Source organism: Manis javanica, chromosome 6, assembly GCF_040802235.1.
Source record: "Manis javanica isolate MJ-LG chromosome 6, MJ_LKY, whole genome shotgun sequence".
Lineage (NCBI taxonomy): Eukaryota > Metazoa > Chordata > Mammalia > Pholidota > Manidae > Manis > Manis javanica.
In genome coordinates, this window is record NC_133161.1 from 80,389,839 (window position 1) to 80,414,558 (window position 24,720).

At 34.4% G+C, this 24,720-nt stretch overlaps 1 protein-coding gene across 4 annotated transcripts in view; it reads left to right on the forward strand.

Moving 5' to 3' along the window:
* The window catches only part of PCLO (piccolo presynaptic cytomatrix protein), a 421,109-nt gene that overhangs the window by 314,839 nt on the left and 81,550 nt on the right, over positions 1 to 24,720 (forward strand). For 3 of the 4 annotated variants that reach the window (XM_073238908.1, XM_073238910.1, XM_073238909.1), the window contains exons 11-12: positions 23,022 to 23,130; positions 23,674 to 23,741. In XM_073238908.1, coding sequence (XP_073095009.1) covers positions 23,022 to 23,130; positions 23,674 to 23,741 — 177 coding nt within the window. Of the gene's footprint in view, positions 1 to 6,175; positions 6,265 to 23,021; positions 23,131 to 23,673; positions 23,742 to 24,720 lie in introns of those variants that run through there. The other variant, XM_073238911.1, reaches the window with a different exon arrangement.

Consider the following 24,720-nt stretch of genomic DNA (forward strand, 5'->3'; position numbering starts at 1 on the left):
TCCTTGCCCTCTATATCCATTTTGTTGAGAGTTTTTATCATGAATGGATGTTGAATTCTGTCAAATGTTTTTTCAGCATCTGTGGAGATGATCATGTAGTTTTTGTCCTTTTTGTTGATGTGGTGGATGATGTTGATGGATTTTAGAATGTTGTACCATCCTTGCTTTTCTGTAATAAATCCTACTTGATCATGATGGATGACCTTTTTGATGTATTTTTGATATTGGTTTGGTAATATTTTGTTGAATATTTTTGCATCTATGTTCACCAGGAATATTGGTCTGTAATTTTCTTTTCTTGTGGTATCTTTGCCTGGTTTCAGTATGAGAGTGATGCTGGCATGTGTGGCCATTTTTAATTTCATAAATTCAGATTTAAATAAAAAATGATATAATGAAAACTAATTGAAGAGAGAAAAGTAAAATGAAACTAAAATTACACTTGTAATTTTATAAGCTCAAAGACTGCCATGAACATCCTCATTTTATCTTGTTTATTAGTTCTCCCAAAGACTTGCCTAGGTGCCAAGACAGGCCTCTCTGTGAGCATAGGTCCTTTGATAGGAATCCTATACTTGCATAATCCCTACCCAGAATTTCTGATTTCTGATTTCCAGTTTTGTTTTATTTACTCATACAACACAGGTCTTTAAACAGTTGGTGGTATTTCCATTATATTCATGATGCTGTTTTCACTGTCAATATTTAGATCTTGTTTTTATAGCATTCAATATTTTGAGAAGTTATTTTGACATATGATTAGTCATTTACTTTCTCCCATCCACAAGGTTATACCTGTGTTCTATACCACCAGACTAAAATGATAAAAATTCATTCCCTTCACATGCAAAGATAACTTATTTAAGGACTCAGTCCAGAAGAGTTATTTTACCAGTATATTTTCTGGAGAGAAAGGTGTATATGGTTTTGTCTGTAATTGTGTGTTTCATTCATACTTGATATCCTTAGAGTCCTCAGCCTCAACCTCTAATAGATTATCAAAATATGTCAAAGCACTAGACTGATTGAGACACAATTCTGATTTTTATGTCTGATGTGACACATCTTTATAATAATACCAATTGTATATCACTAGAGTTTTGTGGGGTTGATTTAATTTAAATGATATTTTTCATGACTGGTGATTTATTTTATTTTATTTATTTAGGGCAATAAAGGTTCTTCATTCTCCGTAATTTCAAGTTAATTCCTAAGGAAAAATTGTACATATATGAATAGATGGATAAGTAGGTAGATCCATGATAGACAGTTAGATAAAATATGTGTTTGTATTTATGTAATTGAATTCCTCCATCTGTATTAGCAAATTCCAGGTAGATTTAGGAATTGATTTGTTCTCATCCACGTATATCTTTTTGCATGTCTGGATACAAAAATTACATAGACTAAGCCTTTATGATTCAAAATTATCTTCCTGTTGGTTTAAAACATGAATGAAAATTGGTTGACTATAGAATTCTTAGACCATACTTTTTTTCCACTCCAAATTATAATGCCACTGTTCAGAAACAATTTGACTAGAACTACTGTTTTTTTCTATTTTGGTCATTTCTCCTGTAATAGGCTTTTCAAATTCATAAGTGTCTGACATGTTAACAATCTTAAAGCACTCAATGGCCCAGACTTTCGCCATGTTGACTTGGGAGGACAAGAGTATTTTCAAGTTTCTCTAGCTTTTCAGGCTCTGGATTCATGCATCTAAAACATTGTGACCAACCATGTAGGTTTTCTGATGCTCATAAGCCAAGTGCTATTCTGAAAGTGCTTGCTTAGGTAACTAACATTAAATGGAGGGGGGAAGATCCTCAGTGTACTTTCAGAGACACTGTGCTGGTTATTGATTTAAAAAAAGATTTTTATTCAACTTGTATTTGAAAAGTCTTTCTGAACAAGGTTGTCTTATCTTTTAATTAATGTAGGAGAATATTGTATTTCAGAATGCTGAGAATTAGCAGTAATTATTATTGTAAAATAATTAGGCTGTACTCAAAAAATTAGTTTTAAATCACTCATAATATGAGTTTGTGCCTTCCCTAAAATAAAAAAGAGTGTTCCAGTAATCAAACTTTCCTGAAACAATTTTTTAGCTTTATAACAGTCTATAATAATTTATGTGAAAAAACTCAATCAGGTATTTAAAGGATCCTAGTCTTACAAAATCTTAAAATTTATTTCCCAGAAACATTAGTAAAGAATGACAAAGACGCTTCTACTACCTATTATTTAATTCTTCCCTTGAATGTAAGATCTGTCTTTGTTCTATTTTTTTAAATAAAGATAGAGGTCTGGGAGTTTAAACTACAAATCTAATTAAGTTCCTAACGTTCTGTTTGATTGAAGATTAAAAATTTTAACAATTTTAGATCAACAGTGTTGGGGCCTTGAAATATTCTTCAATATTTGGGTTTTAAATGGTGTAGAATATTTTCACTCATTTTGGCTCTTAATAATGTTAATTCTCTTTGAAACATCTAAAAGTATACTCAAATATGTGGACTTTGAATGTATATTTAAAACTTACCACTTTCATTTGAAATCTTTATCTTTAGACAAATGATGATAAGCCTTATTTATAATACAATTCCAATACCAAATTTAATATGATCAACAGCTTGCCTCAAAAATTAGATGTTTCCTCGATAATAAATTTTCTTTTCTCTTTTTCACCTGGTAAAAACTACTCATTACAATTTTAGGAAGTATTGAATTCATGACATGTTTTTAAAACTTGCTTTAAAAGTAGCCTCTTTATATATGCTTCCCAAAGTTTCAACCACCTACAAATCTGGAGAATCAGTAACGCAATTATCAGTATCTCACAACAAGCACAGACTTTGTTTTAGTTTTGTCTTTTATCTGCTGAAGACCTGGTCAATTCTTTGTGCTCTATCCTTTTGTGCATATACCTGTCATGTCCCTTAACACTGAGTTCTTTCTTTTCTTCTTACTCAGTGTCTAGCATAGTGCCTAATAAAGAAGATTTCAAACAATGTATATAGAAGTGAGTGTTCAAGAATGCATTTGCAATTACAAAATTGGGTACATACTCAGATGTCATTCCTCACAAGGCTGTGTGAAGCAAATAAATGATACAGGTAGTCACACTCTACTGTTTGTAAATAACCATGTACTCTTAAGATAGCATCAGTTTTTGGGAATATAACTTTTAAGTATTCTTTCCGAAAAGTACAAAACAGGAACTATTTCCTCTGGGCTTACATTCTTACAACTTCGAGATTAACTGCTCATTGATTTATATGAATTTACTCTTGTTTTTTTTCCCTTGATGTTTCTTTGTTTTAATCCCTGGAATTGGGGTGGGGCATTGAATAGTTCCTGGGATGGAAAAAACCCTCCAGTTGGGAGAATGCAGCACCATCTGTCTCTCTGTGCAGCAGCAGAGCAGGAGAAGGGATGCTTCTCAGGTAGTCCTCTTGCACAGAACCTCCCAAATATTGTGTTTATTCTGTGGGTGAGAGAGGGAGAAGGGCTGAAGACAGTGTTTTTTAATTAGAAGTTGTTTTTTAAATTGAAGAATAATTAACATAATAGTATACTAGTTTCCAGCCTGCAACATAGTGATTCAACATTTATCTACATTACAAAATGCTCACCACAGTAAGTGTAGCTACCATCTGTCACCATAGAAAGATATAAACAGGTTATTGACTATATTTCCCAAGCTGAACCTTTCATCCCCATGACTTACTTATTTTATAATTGGAAGTCTATACCTCTTTATCCTCTTTACCTGTTTCACCCAATACCCTACCCTCTGACAGCAGTTTGTTCTCTGTATTTATGAGTCTGAAATGCATAAATAAGAAGTTAAAAATCTCAACTCAAAATAGCAAGTACTATGTAAAGTGCTGCCTAACACATCTGTTTCTGATTCATTTGCACTTAAATGGTGAGTGCGTTTTGCTCTCAGTCTTGTAAATTTTTGCTGAAACAGCTCAGTCCTAGATTTTCTCCATTACACAGTAAGTGCAGAAAGTCAGGATTTGATGTTTCCTAGTACATTAAAAGTGGGCATGCTTTTCCTTAGTCTGAGCCCCCTCCCCACTTGGGAAAATCCCCTTAAGCGATTTGCACAGTTTATTCACACTTTTCATCTCCTCCTGTGCTGAGGTGCCCAGCTCAGCGTCCCACATTTTCCATTCCGCCCAAAGAGAGTTGGGCAAGAGAAACTTCTTCACATTCCTGATTTGATATATGCAATTTAACACTTAATTAGGTGTAATTTTCATTATAAATGCTTGAATGTACAAAAATCTAGAGAGAATAGCATGACAAACAGCCACATACCCACCATGTTATTTTAAGTCCTAACATTATGCCATATTTGTTTCATATTTTTAAGAGAAATAAGTCTATACAGGTCAACCTCCTGTAGTCACCTTTCTTCCCCCAAACCTCTGTTACCACCCCAGAATAAACTATCAGACTTGTTTTGAGGTTACTCTTTCACTTATTTTTCTTTACAGCTTTATGTATGTATTCATAAACTATATAAGGTCATTTTGCTTGTTTATGAAATTTTATATAAGTGATATCTTACTGTATATGTATTTTGCCAGTTTTTTTGTAGTCACATAATATTTATGAGATTTATCCAAAGTGGTATATGTAGTTCTAGCTCATTTATTTTAACTATGGGCAGAATTCTGTTATTATATGTCTCTACCACTGTAGTTTAATTAAACAGTCTGGCTATTTATGTTTTTATATGAGCTTTTTTTTTTCACTATTTCAAACAATGCTACAATTAATGTTTTAATGTAGTCCCCTTTGCATATGAGTAGGAGCTTCTTGTGCAATAGATTTCTGGTTATAATGACTATCTTGTTAAATAATATAGGAGAATGTTGTGTGGTTTCTTCAACAATAATTGATTTTTCCAAGTTGCTCTCCAAAGTGTTACACTGTTTTTACCTTCTTCAGTACTAAATTAGTGTTCTTGTGCCTCTACATCCTTGATCCTCTTTCTCTACATTTTCTTTCAAATGTAATGTAGAATGGTATCCCATTGCTGTTTTCATTCATTTTCCCTTTAAGAATATTGAGTATGATAATATTTTACTAATCGAGTTAGCCTTTGGGTTTTACTCACCTGTGATTGCCTGTTCTTTTGCTTCATCCTTAATTGGATTGTTTGTGTAATTTAAACTGAATTCTAGGGTATCTTTATATATTCTGGATATAATCCTTTGTCAAGTAAGAAGGTTATAAATACCTTCTCCCAGTATGTGGCTTGTGTTTCTAGTTTCTGTCTTTTTTTTTTTAACTGAAGTTGAACTTCTAATATAGTCGAATTTATCATGCTGTTTCTATTAAGCTTCATAAATGTTCTGTGTTGTTTAGGAAATTCTCCTTGACCTGGAGTCTTAAAAATACTAGTCTATGTTTTCTTCTAAAAATTGTAAACTTTTTACAATGTTCTTATAGGCACAGAATTAAATTGGTTTAATCTATGGTTGGGTAGAAATTTTATTTCCTCCCCACCACTGCCATTATGGATAATCTGTTGCTTGTGCACCATTTACTGAATAGTGTGTCATTCCCAATGACCTACCTTCTGAACGAATCAGTGGGGACCTAGAATAGGAGAACAATAAGTTAAAACTAATATATCCAATGTTTGCTTATAGATTTAGCCAGACTTAGATGGAAATTTAGTTTCTCCAAGGCCATTAGGCCTGTAAAGAAATTAGTTAGTTCATCTTTGTTCATCCATATGCTATCCTGTGAGGAAATGTGTTCTTGGCATAAATTCTAATCTGTGGATATTCTTAAATTCTTAGTTTATAGTTATTTCATTGTAGGGATTTTTGATCTAGCTAGCTAGATGAATTGATCCAGCTAGTGAGATGAGTTTTAAAGATGAATTGACAGAGTTTCTGACAAGAAAATGCTGTTGGATTTATGGTTGAGAATCAGTGATTAGAGTGAAGGTGAGGTTAGCTGGTTTTGGAGTGGTGGCTTTGATTTTAGAAGTTGGCCTCTGGAATTCCTTGTCATGAATAAGTCTAGGGTAGAAGAGCTAATTCCATGAGCAGTATTTGAAGACACAGTCCTGTGTAACTTGAGGGCAGAATGTTCCTAGGCAAGAAAATCTCTATTTCTGCTTATGCTCTTTTGGCATATGTTACAGATGGCATGGCAGTGATCAAGGTTGGACATCAAGAAACACACCACACAGATGAGTGAGCTTCCTTGTTCTTGTTCCAGGGGGATTACCAGGTACGGATTGGTCATTAGCATGAGATTTCTCAAAGTCCCCACAAGCTGGTGTGTCAGGTATACATGACAAAAGATCACATTTTATGTTGATACACATTTTTTTTTAATATATGAGACTGCCTTCTGGGAAGAAAAATATTAATCTTGGGTACCTGGACTTGTAGATTGTTATGTATTGTTTTTAGGATACAGTGAAAACATACCTTGTCAGGATATGAATGACTAGTTGTATTGCCAGGACACAGAAAGATGTTTCTCTTCTTCATCCATTTATTCTGAAATTAATCAGAGGGAAATTATGTTTGAGTCATAATTGTATTTCCAATGGGGACAGCAAGAAAACTAAATAGTTGCCCTGTTTCACACATTTTTAGTATATATAATAATACTCCATGCCCTAATCTGATTGCTTTTACTAACAAATGTGACATATCTTGAAATATTTATGTATGTTCAGGTGATATTGCTTCTTGATGAACATTAGTTTCTGTACTTAAGTTTCTGGAATTGTCCAGTCAGTATGCCGTAAACAAGGCTGCATTTTGTGCATATGTGTGGACTTGGAGTGGTTATTTTAGAAGTAATAATGCTGAACTCTGTCTTTAATATTAATACCAAATCTTCAGCCAATGCTTTGCAATCTCTAATATAGAAAGAATGTTTTTATAGACAAAAAGATCAGGATTTGAATTTATCTCTTGTACTTATTGCCTGGAAATGTTGTTTAACTTTTAGTACCTTGGTATTTTCAGTTGGAAGATTAGGATAATTGTCTGCAAAATTGTTACCAGATTTAGAAATAGTATCAGAAACATATAATACAATGTTTGGCATAGTGTTTCACATAAATGGTGAAAAGGTCATGCTTTCATTTTGGATGTCTTTGATGGTAAGAATGTTTGTTCAATTCATATCCACAGGTACGTCCCCATATCTGTACATGCTTAGATAATTGACTATTGTCAGGTTTAGCTCTGACCTGCAAAGACATAGAATATTCCTAAGAGAAAAAGCACCAAACTTGATTTCAGAAACTCTGAAGTAATGCCATCCTCATGACTTTAGGCAAGTTACTTATGTTCTTTGAATCTCTGTTCATCTCATCTGAACAGTTAATGGATTTCAAGACCTATCTCACAGGGCTAACAATGAATATGAAAGAAGCTGAAGTATTTTGCATGCTATGTTAACTGTAAGGCACTAGACTACCTGTAGAAGCTATTTAGTTAAGGACAGATGAAATTATTATCTTAGATAACAATCTTACAAAGTCCAAGCTTCCTATAAGGGAACATTGAACCACTAGAGATACTTGCTATAATGGAATATAATTTTAGATATCAGGCCTGAATAAATGTCTTAAAAATTTAATACCTGAAATGATTAAGCCATTTCTCATATACACATATCACCTTCTAACTGTAAAACCATACTTCTGGTTAACCTTTTAAAAGGCTTCTAAATTTTTTTTCTTATCAACAATGTGTTAACCAGTAAACCTTATGTCGTACTAGAATCTGTGGACAATGAATATCTGTTCATGTAATTTTCATGGTCTATTAGTCACAGAAAATACATCTTATTAGTGCTCAGAATCATGGTGTAGGGGTCAGATGTCTGGGTCCCAGTGTCTGAACCAATCCTTCTCATCAACTCCTTTTGTGAGGAACTTCTGACAAATCACAGGAACTCATCTGGTCTTCAGCATTAAATGTAAGGGATCCTCTACAAGACCCTTCTATAATGCACACCATGAGATAACTTTACCTGTTGAAGAGATGTAGGGAGAGTTTGAACACTGAGAGAAAACATACAGTCAAAGGTTTGGAAAGAGGAAGTTAAACAGTAGTATGTGAGCCATGATAATCTGGGTATGTTATATAACATGGAAATTCAGCCTTAGAATTAGGAATGTGAGGCTAATTACATAAAGTGAAAGAAGAAATGAGGTCAGATTAGATAAATCAGGGCACAAATGAACTTGTCTCAGAGCCCTCCCTCAACTGGCACAGGACCCTTACAAGGCTCCAGGAAGTTCTAAGAAATATATGACATTTGTGGCATTTGCCATCTTGTTTATATTTATAATTTGTTATGATTTTTTTGTCCTTTTAACAAATATTCACTTGTACCTAATTTTGTATTCATGATTTTATATTTTTTCTTAAGAGTGCATAAACTTCAGGCCTTACAAAGCTTGAATTCACCCCTGCCTGAGATATTGTTTCTCACTGAATGGGGAAGAATATTGGGGTACTTAACAGCACAATTGTAAGAACCTGCTGGTGGAGCAGCAAGTTCAGAAAGGTTGTTGTGAAGGAGTAGAGGTGAGAATATTAAGAATATAGGCAATGATGAAGACTGCAAGTGAATCAAAACATTCAGTAACTACTCTGTACAAGTGCATCCTAGAGTGATGTAGAACGATATGAGTCTACCTTGCTTTCTAGGTGCCTACAGATAGAAAGGCAATGGATAGAAGATACTCACTGCAGAGAAAAGTTTGATCTGGCTATAAATGAATAAATGTATAAAATAAGTCAAAGAACTAGGAGAAAGATGCCTTTAAGGAAAGAAAACCTGTTTCTTTAATGATTTGTTTTGGCAATGTATGTTTTCTTTTCATTTCAATAAGAGAAATGCAGAATACATATTGATTGATTCTGTATGCATTAGAACCAATACCACAACTAAGTGGACCATACAGATATGCCCGCTCCCACCACAGAGAATTCCAGGTACCTCCCAGGTTGTTGCAAGGGGGCACTGTCAGCTCCTTGTGGTCTTGCTGTTCCCGGCATTCTCAGATGAAGACAAAATAAAGGAATCTTATTATCTTCCACTACTCTTCATCTTTGTTTCCTTTATTCTCTAGTCTTTCCTAGATACTTGTCCCTGTCAGTTATGATACTTAAATCTGCTGGTGCTACCATTGATCCAATTTTTCTTTTAATAATAAAAAATTTTTTTAGTACATGCTACATAGAGCTCTTTCTGTTATCTCTGTGGAGACATAAATGAAGAAAAATAGACCATACATTCTAGTATGTGAGACAGAAAATAAACCATTGCATAAATACCATGTACTAAATGATAATAAATGCTAAGGAGAGAAATATAACAGGAGGATGGATTTGGCCTGTAGGAGGGTGGGGTTGCCATTTTAGATGGGATGATCAGGAAAGGCCTCATCAAGGCAAAAATCAGGTAAAACCCCCAAGGAGAAGAGAAAGGGAGCCAGACTAATTATGTTATAGACAGAGGAATAAAAATGGCAAAGGCCCAGAGCAAGAGCATGCCTGGAACAGCAAGACCACAAGGAGGCAGGCTTGCAGCTGGAACTGTGTGACACATGGAAGAGAAGACAGCAGGACTTTGGGTCAGAGAAGTAACAGAGGTACAAAGCCCTTGTAAGGGCTTCAGCTTCTGCTAATGTGAGTTGAGAAGCCACTGAGCTGACACAAGCTGAATCACGTTTAAATAGGATCACTCTGACCACTGTAACAAGAGTACTCTGAAGGACTAAAGGGCAGAACACAGGAGAGCAACTAGGAAGCTATAGAGATGATCCAGGCATGAGATGTGGCTGCTCAGACCAAGGTGGGGACAGGAGACATGGTGATAAATGATACCATATCTGTATATGTAAATATCAGTACAACATACATGTTAAACTTCAGCTCAGTGGAAATAGTTCTAATACGTTTATTCATTAGTTCCTGTAGATAGTATTTAAATTTAGTAAGCCAATAGTCACTCCACCATTTTCTTTAAAAAACTTAAATCCCAGTGAGGTGGTCCTAGGAGGTGGGATAGGAAGGTCCTGACTTGCCTTCTCCTACGGACATACTGGATCTACAGCTACATATGGATCATTTCCCTCTGAAGAGGATCTCAGGATTACATAAACTCCTTTCTATAACAAACAATGAAAGGACCACATTGAGACCCGTTAGAGACCAGTTACAAAACCCCACCTCTGGTGCAGACACACAATAGGGAAGATGCCACCAGGCAAGCACTTCTTCTGGAAGAGTGAGGGGCTTGTGCCCCATATGGGCACCCCAACCCCTGGGATTTGTACCACAGCAATGAGCCTCCAAAATGCCTGGCCTGGAAAACACCAGTGGAGCTGATGTTCAGAGGTCCCAAAGTGCTGAAGGAAGCTAAGAATCCCCTCTTGGAGGGGTCATGTGTGGTCTCACTTGCACTGACACCAGGTGAACAAATAGTAGTTTTTCTACTGAACAAGTGCCCAGACTGTATGTGAGGAAGATGTGCTTGCTTATGTCTGCTGGCATTGGCTGGAGGGGTGGGAGACAGTTGAGACGCTCCCTGGAGACAGAGGCGCTGGCAGACCCGGGTGCACTCCGCACATGGCCTGCTGGCACAGGCAGGTGAGCCGCGATGAAGCACGCTCCCACCGGCGTGCTGGGATGGGCCCAAGTCCAGCGGTGGCCGCACGTGCCACGGCCAGGGAGTGTGAACGGTTGCAGTGCTGCCCCGCAGCCTGACTATGGAGGGCAGTGCCAGTGGCTGGGGAACCTACTGTCCCCTAGCTAGTCCTTAAACAGGCAGTGGTAACAGTTCCGTGCTCTGTCTGGGGCTGGTGAAGACAAGTGTTTGTGTTGTTCTCCTGCTCCTAGCCTAAAGCCGGCACAGAGGCAAAGAGAAAGCACTTTACTACTGCATTGCAGAAGCCCATGGGTATGCTCAGTCAAGACACTTCCCACCTGGCACACACAAACTACTCAGGGGACACCCCTGTATCACCTGGCTCTAGTGGCCAAGAGCGCTGGTGTCCCAGAACTCCATGGACCGGTAACAATCAGAAAGACAGTCCTTGTCTGGCCATCACCCCCAGGCCATAGCACAAACAGCAGACTGAAACACAACCCATATTCCCGCAGCAAAAAGCCTGTTTACTTAGCCTGGAGCTTCAGTCTAGGGACAGGCTTCAGGTTTCCCATATACCTCCAGGCTAAGGAGGTGCTCCAAGGGAACATAAGCAGGGATATACCATCCTTGCACACACCCTTGGCCTTTCTACAGCTTGACAAGACTTACCAGAAAGAAGCTTATAAACTCATCTGGAACCCTGATTTTTGCAGCTGTTGCCCAGGGGACACTTCCAGATCTTGTGTGCAGGACAGCAAGGATTACAATTGGAGCCAAATAGCACTGTATTTATTTGCATGCTTTAAAGGCTGCTGCCTCAGGGTCTAGCTCCAGTCAGCCTGAAACTAGGTGCTAAATGAGATTCCTCCCATGCATCACTGACACACCTTCAAGAGTGGGGACATATCAAGAAAAAAATCAGGCAGGTTAGACAATTACAAAGGTTTGAGAAACAACCAATAGGTAGGGCAAGATTGAATAAGAAGGATCATCACCTACACAAGGCCATTCCTTCAAGATTGAGAGAAGTGGCTTTTTCACCTAATACACAGCAACAAAAACAGAGAGTTAACACAAAGAGAAAACAAAATATGTTCCAAATGAAAGAACATGACAAAATCTCAGAGAAAGACCTTAATGAGGTGGCTATAAATAATCGACCTGATAAAGAGCTCAAAGCAATGGTCATAAAATGCTCACCAACTAGGGAGAAGAAAGGATGAACGCAGCAAGAACTTCAACACAGAGATAGAAAATATAAGAATGTACCAAACAGAAGTCATAGAGATGAAGACTTCAGTAATTGAATTGAAAAATACACTAGAGGGGTTCAATAGCAGACTGGAAGAAAGAAAAGAACAGATCAACAAGCTGGAAGACAAAGCCTGGGAACTCACTCAGACAGAGCAGAGAACAAGATAAGGATCTCTACTCTTGCCATTTTTATTCAATATAGTACTGGAGCCACAGCAATCAGACAATGAAAAGAAATCAAAGGTATCCAAATTGGAAAGGAAGAAGTAAAATTGTCACTTATTGCAGATGACATAATACTACTTACAGAAAACCCTAAAGACTCCACCAAAGAACTGTTAGAAGTAATAAATGAATTCAGTAAAGTTTCTGGACACAAAATCAATATGCAGATATCTGTGGTGTTTCTATATACTAATAACAAACTATTAGAATGAGAAATCAAGAAAATCCCATTTATAATTACATCAAAAAGAATAAACTATCTAGTAATAAATTTAACCAAGGAAGTGAAAACCTGAAGAGTAAGTCAGAAATCTGTAATACATTAATGAAAGAAACTGAAGAAGACACAAAGAAATGGAAAGATATCCCATGCTTGTATTTGGAAGAATTAATAGTGTCAAAATTACATGCTCCCTATACAGAGAACAGGCAGTAGTTATAAGAGGGGAGAGGGTTTGGGGGTGGGGGCTTATGGTGAGCTAGGTGTAATGAGCAGCACAAGGAATATAATCAACAATACTATATTAACTTTGTAAGGTGACAGATGGTAACTAGACTTGGAAGGGTGACCATTTCACAACTACTACACAAACATCAAATCAATATGTGGAACATCTGAAACTAATATAATAGTTCCCATCAGTTATACCTCAATAAAAAAAATTAAATCCCTACATAACACACATTTACAGAGTGCTTAACAGCCAAGTCTTAAATTTTGTTTCAGTTAATACAATAACCATATATTTTTTAAATAGAACTCATGCAACTTAGATTTGTGTGGTTCTACAGTGACAGTTCAAATACTTTTTATTCCTATCATTTGCAATTTGCATCTCATTAAATCACAAATGGTCAAAAGTCACAGTTTTGGAAGTTTATGATGGGAAATCACTGTGTAATACATCTTTACATGTGGAAATTATGTCTCTGTTAGTATCACCTTAAGTATTTTGAAGGAACAAAAATGAAACATAAAATTTCTCAATATTTTATAGCACTTAGTCCACATTAATGAACTGTGAAAAAATGAATTTAAATATTATATTGATTCAAACAACTGATTCTCAACAATACCATTTTCATCATAACAGTATTTTCTGAAAATTGCATTAAATGTGAAAATGTATAATCAATTGCTTTTTTGAATTTCTCTCTTTTTAGCCAGTCTCCCAGCTTGTAGTCTCTCTCTGCGTTCATCATTCATTCAGCAAACATATGTACCATGAATATAGAAATTCACAGGACAGCAGTGGATACAATTACAAATAAATAATTCAAAATAATTCTAAAATGTGTTGAGTGTCACAAGAGAAGTGTGTACAAGATACAGAAAGAACGTGAAAGAGACTGACACTAATCTGCTAAAAGCGGGAAACTACAGAGGGGAAGAAAGGCATATGCTCTCTCCAAACTATGGAATGTTATTAACATGATAATTTGATATGTAAAACCTTTCCTCTTGTGTCATACTATCAAATAAATTAAGCCTGAATTCAGTGTGACCTCCCAGGCTTTCCTAACATATGCCAACCCACTAGAACTCATCTTCACCCATTCTCACACTCTCATTTCTCAGCAACCCATTCACCAGTCCCACCCACTGCAGTTGTGTAAACCCTGGAGCTGTAATTGCTTACCTTCTGTGAACATTGATTCATTATTTTCCTACTCCTTAGTAGGAGAAATCATGTCAGAAATCATAGCAAATTGATACTAGTGACCCAGAATCTAATCTTCTCTTTGACACACATTTACTGAGTATTTGTGCATTTGATGTGGTTAGTTTTATCATAATTAAATACATTTATTTGTATTGACTATTCTCTTAAATCTAAGATATTAGCTTTAAAAATAGCCAAAAGTTCATAATTAGATATTCTGCATGTCTTAAACAGAAATAATCCCTTAGAATGCAAATATTCCTGAATTTGGGTGAAGAATCAGGAGACCTGTTTTTTTAGTAACCAGTAACCATATTTAGAAACTGCTAAATATGATTTCTACAACTGAGGTTTCATGTCTGTAAAAATAAGTATATTTACAATTACTATATTTTATCAGATTGCTGTAAAGGTAGAATGAGAAAAAGTGGGCAAAATAACTTTGTAAAAAAAAAAAGGTCCCTGTTGGTGCTATTAACACAAGCTAAATAGGCCTGATTTTATTCCTTTTAATCAAAAAGATTTATTATAATCACATGGTATATGTATGAAAGTCCTTTGTAATTTATCTAGAATATATTCCGATTCCTTTTTATGGCTATTACCAAGTTTGCTTATGTGTTAAGGGAAGTAATTTCTCTATGTGAATTTAGAGAGCTAGAGAGAAAATAGTTGAGTATTGTTCTACATCAGTTAGAAGATATTTATGTTAAACTGTTGTCTTCTTAAACAATTCTGGTTTTTACCAGAAAAATAAACTATGTTATATATAATTGCATTCTATTTATTAAAAGTGATTGAGATCTTTTTGAATGGAATTGTACCATCAAATAACTTATTTGTTGAGTATCTATCAAGCCAAAGTGAATTATCTGCTAATTTTTCTTTGTGATGTAAAAAAAATAGGATATCAGCACTTCTTACGACTAACAGCACATAATTCATTTTATTTAAAGATTCTCTCAGGATGATAAAATGGTTATTGATTTTTTTTATTGTTAGAAAAGACTTCTCTATTTTATTTATACCCTTTGATTCTTCAAATGATGAAAGAATTTATGCATTAAAAGTTCACCCTTTTAGTTTTGATTATACCATTCATATTAATTATATTGTGGCTTGGGCTCCAAAATAAGCAATATAGAAAATAATTACTTTCTAATGCACAGCAATTGGCCACATTGTAGTATTTCTAGTGATGAGTACTTAGGTTATTTTAAAAATTCCCTCCTTTATCAAAAGAAAAAATTTATTTTCTTATACTTATAGGATGAATAGAGCTGCTTTTTGTTTTGGTCTTAATTTTTGCTTTGGATATTTCTTTTTATGACTTTCCTTTTCAGAAATACAGTTTCCTTCTTTGTCTGATTTTTACAATGGACTTAAAGTTACAACTCAGTATCAAAGCAAAGTTCTGCACATTTTATCTGTCAGATAATGTCATAAAATTATATTGTCCTTGTATAGGTGCTCAGTGGAGATGCTGCTGCAACTTTATTTACTAGGAAACAGCTTTCCTAGTATAAAGGGATGATATTTTGGACTTTAATCTGTTCTTTGAGTAGTGGGACACATTTAAATAACATTTATAAAGGAAAAGTACAAACCACATGACTATCAGAAAAGGTTAAGAACATAATTAAAGTTAAAATCCTGAATTGTTCACTAAGGATACCTCAAGCAGAGCCGACAACATTAAGGCAACCTTCCTCACTCACTGTTGCATCCTTTGCCCTAGCCTCCTACGTCTGTTCAATTAACTGTGTTTCTCTACATAATCGTGAATGCATTTTTGTATTAGTCTGTTGTTACTCTTAGCTGGTTACAGTGTTCTTCAGATCTGATGGTATTAATCTGTCAATACTGTTGAAGTAGAAAGTCAATTCAAAATACCCATTATGGGTATTTTAACAAAATAAATTGGGAAATTAAGAAGTTTATAAGTTTTCTTATAAACTGCAGTGTACTTCAGATGAGATGATGACATCACATACCTATCATAGCTATTGCCACATCTTATACTATTTTCTTGGAATCATTAAAATTTTATTTACCTACCCATACCTCTCCTCCTGCCTTATTCAGCCACATTCTGTTTGAGTCTTTTTGTCTAACATCTCCTTCTAAACATAATTGGTAGCCATAGAGTAACTTTGGCATCTATACCAATCCTTCCAGAAAATATTGGACTGCGATACTAGATTATTTTTGTGGTCTTGGTGGTTAGAAACAGAACCCTATCATAATACTTTCAAGTTGGACCACAAACCATGGCCAAATATATTTCCCAATTTTCCTTAAGTATGTTTAAAAAGTATGTTTAAAGTATGAATTTATAATAGCCACACTAGAGTATTTGTCCCTGACTGAATTATTTCACTTAGCAAAATAATCAGCCTCAAGATTCATTCATGTTGTCTCATATTAGAGGATTTTTCTCCTTTTTAAAGACTGAATAATATTCCACTGTATGTATAAGCCACATTTTCTTTATCCAGTCATCTGTCAATGGATATTCAGCTTATTTCCACATTTTAGCTATTGTATATTGCACTGCTGTGAACATGTGAGTGCTTCTATCTCCCTGAGGTCCTGATTTCTGTACTTTGGATAAATACCCAGAAATGGGATTGCTAGATCATGTGGTAATTCTATTGTACAATTTTACATTCCATCTGAAAAAGTGTTCCCATTTCTTCACCTCTTCACTGATACATATTGTCATTTGTTTTTTTTAAATAGCCATCCTAAACAGGTATGATTATAAATCATATATATTGTGGTTTTGATTTGCATTTCCCTTGTGATTAGTGACACTGAGCAACCCTTCCTACTTGATTTTCCCTTGCAGCATGGCTCAGCATAATTTTTGATCAATATACCTGTGAATGTGATATTGGCTTCTTTTCAGGAAGTGAAGAAAAGAGATGAGAAAGCCAATCAGCATTTTTTCCTTCCGAATTGTCATTGTTTACCCACCATGAAATGATATATGCCACAACAGCTTTCTGTTTGTTCAATAATGTTTTCAATTTTTACATGCCCAAGTCTTCAAATAATATTGGCAGTTAGCATGTAGATAATTAATAGTTTCTAAATCTTTCTTTATTGTGTTCTTTGTGCAAGGTTTCACATATTTGAACATTGTTTATGTTCAGGTAGGCTATATGTAGGTTTAGTTGGCCTAGTTTTTCCTATTTACTGATATTAGCATTGTTCTGAAAGACAGATGGAGTTCATGTTTCTGCGCTACCATTAATTAACTTTGTGATGTTAGAAAAGTCATGTCACGGCATGTTTCACTTTTCTAATATAGCCTATAAAAGACTAAACCTAGAGCATCTACAAGGATATTGCTTGCTCTGTGTCTATAAAATAGTTGTGATGTGCTTTTCTGATACTGCTGATTCACATAACGATCCTTCAGTGTAATCCTCCTTGTTATTACTAACCATTAATACTACAAAATATGTGATAATCTATTTTCTTTATAATTTTTTTAATTTTTGGAGCTAAATCTATTTTAGATCTGTGAGTGTAGAAGTTATTGTTTCTAAATACTTTTAGTTACTCAGATCTGGAAAAGTATGGGTAAGTTCAGACAGTTCAAGTGTAGTTGTAGGTTTTTTTAGGTATTTTTTCCTATTCAAAATGTTTTGAGAATTTTTTAATATGTAAATTAATTTCATTTGAGAATTTATATATGCAAGCCATACTTTGCTGATTTTAACTGCTTGTTCTTCATTAAAAAGTGTGAGTGAAAGAAGAACCATGGAAAGTGAATTAATCAAGATCAAATTAATGATAGGTTCAAATTCAGAATTTAACTTCTCTAATTCTGAGCTCTTTAAAAATATATCCAAGCTGTATAACATTTCTCTAAAGAACTCTTGCCAATAATGTTATTATAACATATACTTTTGCTTAACAGTCTATTTCATTTATATTGGACTTACGTTTACTCAAAGATACCAATGATATAAATTCCAATAGAGTTAAATTTTGTTATTTTAGATTGGAAGCAACTTTGACTTTAAATGACATTAGCACCAAATACTTTGTTTGCCATGCAAATTTTAAACCAAATTTAGATTCAAACTGCAGATTGGTTGTTGAGTTAACCAATCTAAGAACAAATGTAGCAATGCCCAGAGAAGATAAACGAGGTGAGGTGATGCCATAGGAGCCCTGGGGAGCCAAGGCCCTTGAGGGCAGTGGGAGGAAATGATGTGGGGGTGCAAAAAAGAAAAAACAGATGACATGATTCTTGTGCTTGAAAGTTTTGGTATATAAGGACAGAAAATTTGTAAATAAGGAAAATAATTTAAAGCAATATAGAAATTTCAGGATTCTAAAGTATTTGTTAAATTCTTCCTATAAACCTGCATTTTCATAAATCATAAACAAGCAGCTGGTTTCTTTTTCATTCTGTGCTAGTCAGTATTCTCCACATCATTGCAGAGTGGAAACAAACTAAAACAGTGATATAGCAATATAATCTCTCCTGAGGGAGCCAAGGATGGTGGATTAACCAATCTGCTGAAGGTCAGGACAGCTAGTAAATAACCAAATTAAATGTGTGTGCAATTTGATTATGGAGAAGAGGAAGTGTCAACAGTCAACTACCAGCAACACATTGGTTCTTAAAACGTATTTCTGGTAGATAAAATATTTGTCTTTCTGAATATAGTACATATGTTCCTTATTGAAAGATGGGTAGATTTTAATTCTTTAATGCTGAATAGCAGACACACACACAGTTCACTCTCTATTGTATTTGAAAATATTATTAAATTATTAGATTAAAAAACAAATTATATTTTATTACAGTCTTTTTTAGTGATGCAGACTAGATTTTGCAATGCAGACTAAAATGAAATTCCAGTATTTTCCTTCCAGTGTATCCCTAGATGTATTGTCCTAGTTAATGCAAATTGTTCTTATGCATTATTCAAGTTGTGAGGTCATTTTAAACTTATAACTTACTCTAGAAGATCAGGGGAATTTAGGGTTCCCGACAAGTGTCCAAGGATACCTATAGAGTGGAACTGGAGAATGCGGAGGAGGAAGCACATAAATAGAGCCCGCTTCAATGAAAGTAGCTCCGTTATTATTATATGTTGTATACTGAGGCTGAATTTTAAGTTTTGTTTGAACCATGGGTTCTAAGAGTAAAAATAATAGCAATAATAATGATAAAGACAATATTATTATCAGATTAGCTGTTCAACAAGATACCCTGCAACCTTAAGATGTTACACATGTAGATAGATGAGTCTCCTCAGGAAAGTATATCTGGGTTTTGAGTGTCTTATCGAGGGCATCTCCTTTGTTCTATAAACAAGTAGGACATTATTCAAATATTACTTTTTCCCCTCACTGAAGATTCTCTCCGTCCATTCTTTTTTTTCCTTTCCTATTTTCTTCCAACCCTCTTTCTTTCCTTCCTTCTTTTCATGTCAATGTATAAACAGGTTAAAACTATAAAGTATAGAAAGATTAATTTTGAAAAATTATGATATCTATCTATGTATGTGTTTATCTTATATTAACAGTGCCTAACTTAAACATGAATGGGTAAAATTAGCATAACTGATGTGGGCAATGTATTGGATCCCGAAATGCACATGCAGGTTTTGTTCACTTTTTAAAAGGCCAGGGTGGATGCCCAGTTCAGCTGAGGTTTTGCTGCTGCTGATAGTTTACAAACTCTTGAGAGCAAATGTCCACATCCATATCCATAGTTATAGCCATAGTTAATATCGTGGAGATGATGTGTAAAACAATGAATTATGAATAACTCATTTTATACATAGATTTTTTTTAAACTTACTTTGGGGTTTTTTATTTCATTTTGTTTTACCCCAGCTGTGTCAGATCCTCATTTCATACACACCAGCCTCATCTGTTCAAATGAGAGCCCCTCCTGGGTGTGTATATAGTTTTTTGTTTGTTTATTCATTTATTAACTCATTCATTTTCTTTTATCTCATTTTTCTTTTCCTGTTCCCTTTTTTCCACCATGAGCAATTATTATATGCGATGTTATTTATTTGTAAAATATATAATGTTGATTTCTGTGAACATCAGTTTAATGTACATGAATGTCGTTGCCCTATAGATTAGATCCTGTTTCTCACTTGCTTTTACTTGGCAAACGATTTTAAGATGTTTGCACCTGTTGATGTGAACACTTGGCATGGTCTGTTTCCTGCAGCCTTGGCTAAATGTGCATTTTTCCTGGTAATACCCCCTGACAAATAGATACCCAAGGAGAAGATTTCTGAGTCACAGGGTATATGTGTGCTTAATTTATTGATGTTTTGCCACATTGTCCTCAACAGTGGTTTGTACTTATGTGCATTCCCATTAAAATAATTACATGCTTATAAATTACAAACAAGCAGTTGTTTTATTTCTTGTGTTTTATTTTTAGTCATAGTGGTTTTACATCATAGAGTAGGGATAAAGCTGAACAACCATCTAACAAGTATCTCTCTTGAAATCGAAGTCCCTTAATACCATATCCTGGCCAACATATGCTATTTCCTGGCTTTCAAACTTTTTGCAGTATGATGAAAGTTAAGTCATATATCATTATTGCTTTAATTTGCACTTGCTAATCACTAATGAGTTTGGGCTTTTCTTCCTACAATACTTTTGAATTTCCTCCTCTGCAGTCATGTTCATTTTGCACATTGCCAAGATTTCTGTTTTTTTCTAGAAACATCATTTTTAATTATTTTTTATAACAGCATAAAGTAATAGACACAATTAAATTCAATTTGATGAGAAATACCATACATGAAATTGTGTATTATAAAAATATGAATAGGTTTTGGCAGTTTAAGGGACACACAGAAATAAGTAACCCCAGAAGTTATAAAAAGACATACTTAGAATATTTTATGTTGATTTTCTTAAATTCAAAAATTACCTGACTGTTGCCTTTTTTGTTTTTTCACAACCTATTAAGTATAAGATTTTGAGCAGCAAATCCTATCATCGCTGTGCACATTCTCCATAACTTCCTATTATTTTAGTTTTCCTATTAGAAGCTATTAGAATAGGTACTTTCTAGGGATATAATTTAAATACCATCTGTATATGTATACTCTCTCAGTCAACTAATAATAGACAAATTAACAGAATTCTACAATTAACATATTTTAAAAATAATGTATTTGAAATCACATTACAGTTCTCACAACTACTAAAACTATCGTGTGAATTAGTAAGGAGTGAATTGTATATTCAGTTCATTACTTTAGCATGGTTTTTGTAAGATTTGTAAGGAGTTGGAGAGACTATGGAAGGGGAAGGTGTTATTGAATGACTATGAGCAAGTGATCACATTCCCTAAAGTATCTGACACTCACCATTGCAGTCAAGAATAAAAGGATAAAAGTAGTAGCAAAATCTTTTTAACTGCAGTTCTTCACCAACTTTGGTGGGAAACTGAGTGAGGGACAAAAAAGTTTAGCTGGTGTATCATGGGACAGTAGATCCTGTAGTTCATGCTATCAGGTGTATATTTCATCAAGACCCTAGTTATCTGTACATTTTTTCAGCAATTTTATTAATGGTTGTAAATAGTTTTTCATGACTAGAAGCATTTTTCCTTTCATTGGATAACTGTCCCCTTTATTTTGAGATGTGAAAAATGAACAGGTAAATCCAACGGAAAACACATGAAAATTATGCAAATATTTCTTTTCATAGAATATGCTCCTGCAGAAAGGTGACAATGCAATTTCTGGATTGTAAAACCATTGATTTACTTCCATTTAAAATCATTTGTTCATAAATGTACTCTTTTCCTGAGTTGAAAAAAAGTGTTTTTCAGGGTGCTTTTCATCTTTCAGTACTGAATTATCCTTAGCAGTATTATCACTGTCTTTTATGTAATTTTCTCATTTTATGTGTACAACAGCCTGGGATTGTTGAAATAAACCTAAGGCCCATCTGAAGATAAAGTTTCCTTGGAGTAAGTTGTAGAAAAGTCATTCTTGTTTGTGTTATTGTGGGCATTTTTATGGACTTCTTTTGCATTTCACTATAGTAAAAGCATTTTCCTTACTTGTTTACAACTGGTAAAATGCTTTCTAATGTATGTCAAAATTGTTAAAACTCCTAAAGACTCAATGATGCCATGTTTAGAATTTCCCATAATGAGAAACATTTGTTCCCCGTTCAACAAATGTTTCTTTTTATTTAAACTATATTCTAATTATAATACAGATATTTTTCTCAGATAGAGCTGGTAGCATTCAAACTTTGGATAATTTCATCTGAATTATGTCCAGCTCACATATCCACATTTTTGGACAGTATGAGTCATGCCAAATATTCACCCCTAATTATTTTAATAACTCATAAAATGGAGCAGAGAAACTAAATGTAAAATATTGAAATACCAATTGTGCTACTACTTTTTGGTATGAAAAGTATCTTTATAAATATAAAGGAAACATGTAGCCAGTCCAGCAATATAATTTATAGGATCCACTGCAGAATGAAAATGGTAGAGCTCTTTGTTCAAACAGTATTAACACTTTCAAGATGACAACAGTGAAGCATTAAACCAAGCCTGGGACCCTTCTGAGAACAGGACCTTGTACTACCACAGAGGCCACACACATATCCACAAAGCTGCCCTCTCTCTAACGTTCCTGCTTCTACTCAAGAATGCATGCAGTGAAGAAAAAGACACTATGTGGAAATCTGTTATATCTGAGCAAAGTTGAAATTGTAACAGTCTCTTAAGAGGAGTTTCACAACAAAATCCTAATGACTTTTTCTATGACTCCCATTCCACAATAGAGTGTGGAACTTTACACTCCTCTAGTTGCTTTTTCTCTATGGAAAATTATATTGGTGGTTGTAATTATTTTTCTCCTACACAGATTTGGTCTAAGCAATATATATTCAATAATGTTTTCTTCATACAGTGTGAACAAAGTGCATGTGTTTGAAAATATTTAATGCATTTTTGGAAACTGTATTTTGCATGTTGTATTAGATATATTTTATGTGTTCAGGTAAGTTGATGAAATCAAACTACGTATGGTTTTGTTACTGACCTTCCAGAAAACTTTGAAGTGATATTCTCTGAAATGGTGTGCAAAGTTGGCTTTTAAATGCCGAACAACGTCTTCTAGCCCAGACTAGAAATAGCACCCATCTTTTATTTTATACTTGAATTTGTCTTTTTAGGGATGCAAGTATTGGAATGGAATGGAATTCCTTTAACTTCTAAAACGTATGAAGAAGTGCAGAGTATCATTAGTCAGCAAAGTGGGGAAGCAGAAATATGTGTAAGACTGTGAGTTTTTCCCCATCTTTTGGTTTCCATTTTTTGGCTATTCATGGCTCTTTTGATTTAATATTGTTAAGGTGGAACCTTTGCCAGTCAGCAAGATTTTCTGTAATTAGAAAATAAAGTGAATACAAGTTTTATAGATTCCTTGTGTTCAGAATCAAAGTCTAAAGCATAGAAAGAATTCAGCTAATTTTGTTTCTGATTATGTCAACAGCTCTCCCCCTTCATGCTTCTATTGAAACATGCTTCATTTAAATGAAAGCACAAACCCACTTAGATTTCATAAATGTGTGTAGTATTTCAAAAGGAACTTACATTTAACCCATAAAGATTTCACCTTAAATAATCATCTTATCAGCTGACTTTTAACAGCATTGCAAATATGTATTTGGTTAGAAGGGTGAGCATGCTTTGAAATTGCTTTATATCATTAATCACTTCTCATTTACCTACTGAAAAGAAAATATTCAGGGTAGTTGGAAAAAAAGACTTTTTGTCTCAGGCTTCCTCAATTTCTCTCTTAATTTTTTTTGTTTTAATTTTTAGGGACCTCAATATGCAATCAGATTCTGAAAATTCCCAACACCTGGAACTTCATGAACCACCAAAAGCTGGTATGTGAAAGCAATCTGCTTTCAACTGTGGGTAAAAGTATAGATGTAGACGTAGGAGTAGCTATAGATGTATATGTAGCTCTAGATGAAGATACAGACATAAACGTAGATAGAGACAAAAATGAAGTTAGAGGCAGATAGATGTTTAATCATAAACAAAATCAAAAGCATTGTAGCTGTGTTTATAGCATTCTTTGGCAAGACATACATGCATCTTAGACCCATTAAAAAATCCATATGTAATTCTTGCAGTGTGAGTTCACATTTTTAATTCTTTAAAAATAAATTCACTCCATCAAAGTAATCCATGGAGCCATTTCTTTTTTATCTACTACAATTTTTAGATAACACTTGATTGTTTTTAGCAGAATTGGATTTTGGACCACTTATTCCTGAACCATTTGATTGCCTTTCATAATAAATAGAAGTCAACATGTAATTTCATAAGTACATGATAAAGTACATTTAACTCTTTCTTACATAACAAGTACAATTTATAAATTTAGATCCACTGTAAGTTTAAAAGTTACTCCTTTAACAAATATTTATTGAGCACTTCCTATGCTACAGCCAGCATTCTAAGAGTCCAGGTTACTGCACTAAGCAAAATAGACCAAGGTCTGCAGAAATGTTCATACATCTGTTAATGTGAATATACTCTTTGAAATTTCCCACTTAGAGAAAGAGATGTGTAAAATTTAGAGAAGGAAAAGCAGCCAATCATACAGATCCAATACCAGTGAATAAAATAGAATCTCTTCTATTCAGAATCATTCATATGGTTCTCTACATAAAACATTAAGAACATTTTTCTGACGTTGTAATAGGAACCTTAATTTCACTCTGTAGTTCAACATCCTTTCACTCTTCTCTGAGCCTTCTAAACGTCTTTAGAAATAGATGCATGGAAGTACTACCGCGCTTATTTTTTCAAATTGACCTTGTTTTATAAGTAATTTTCCGACTCAGTCACCTAGAA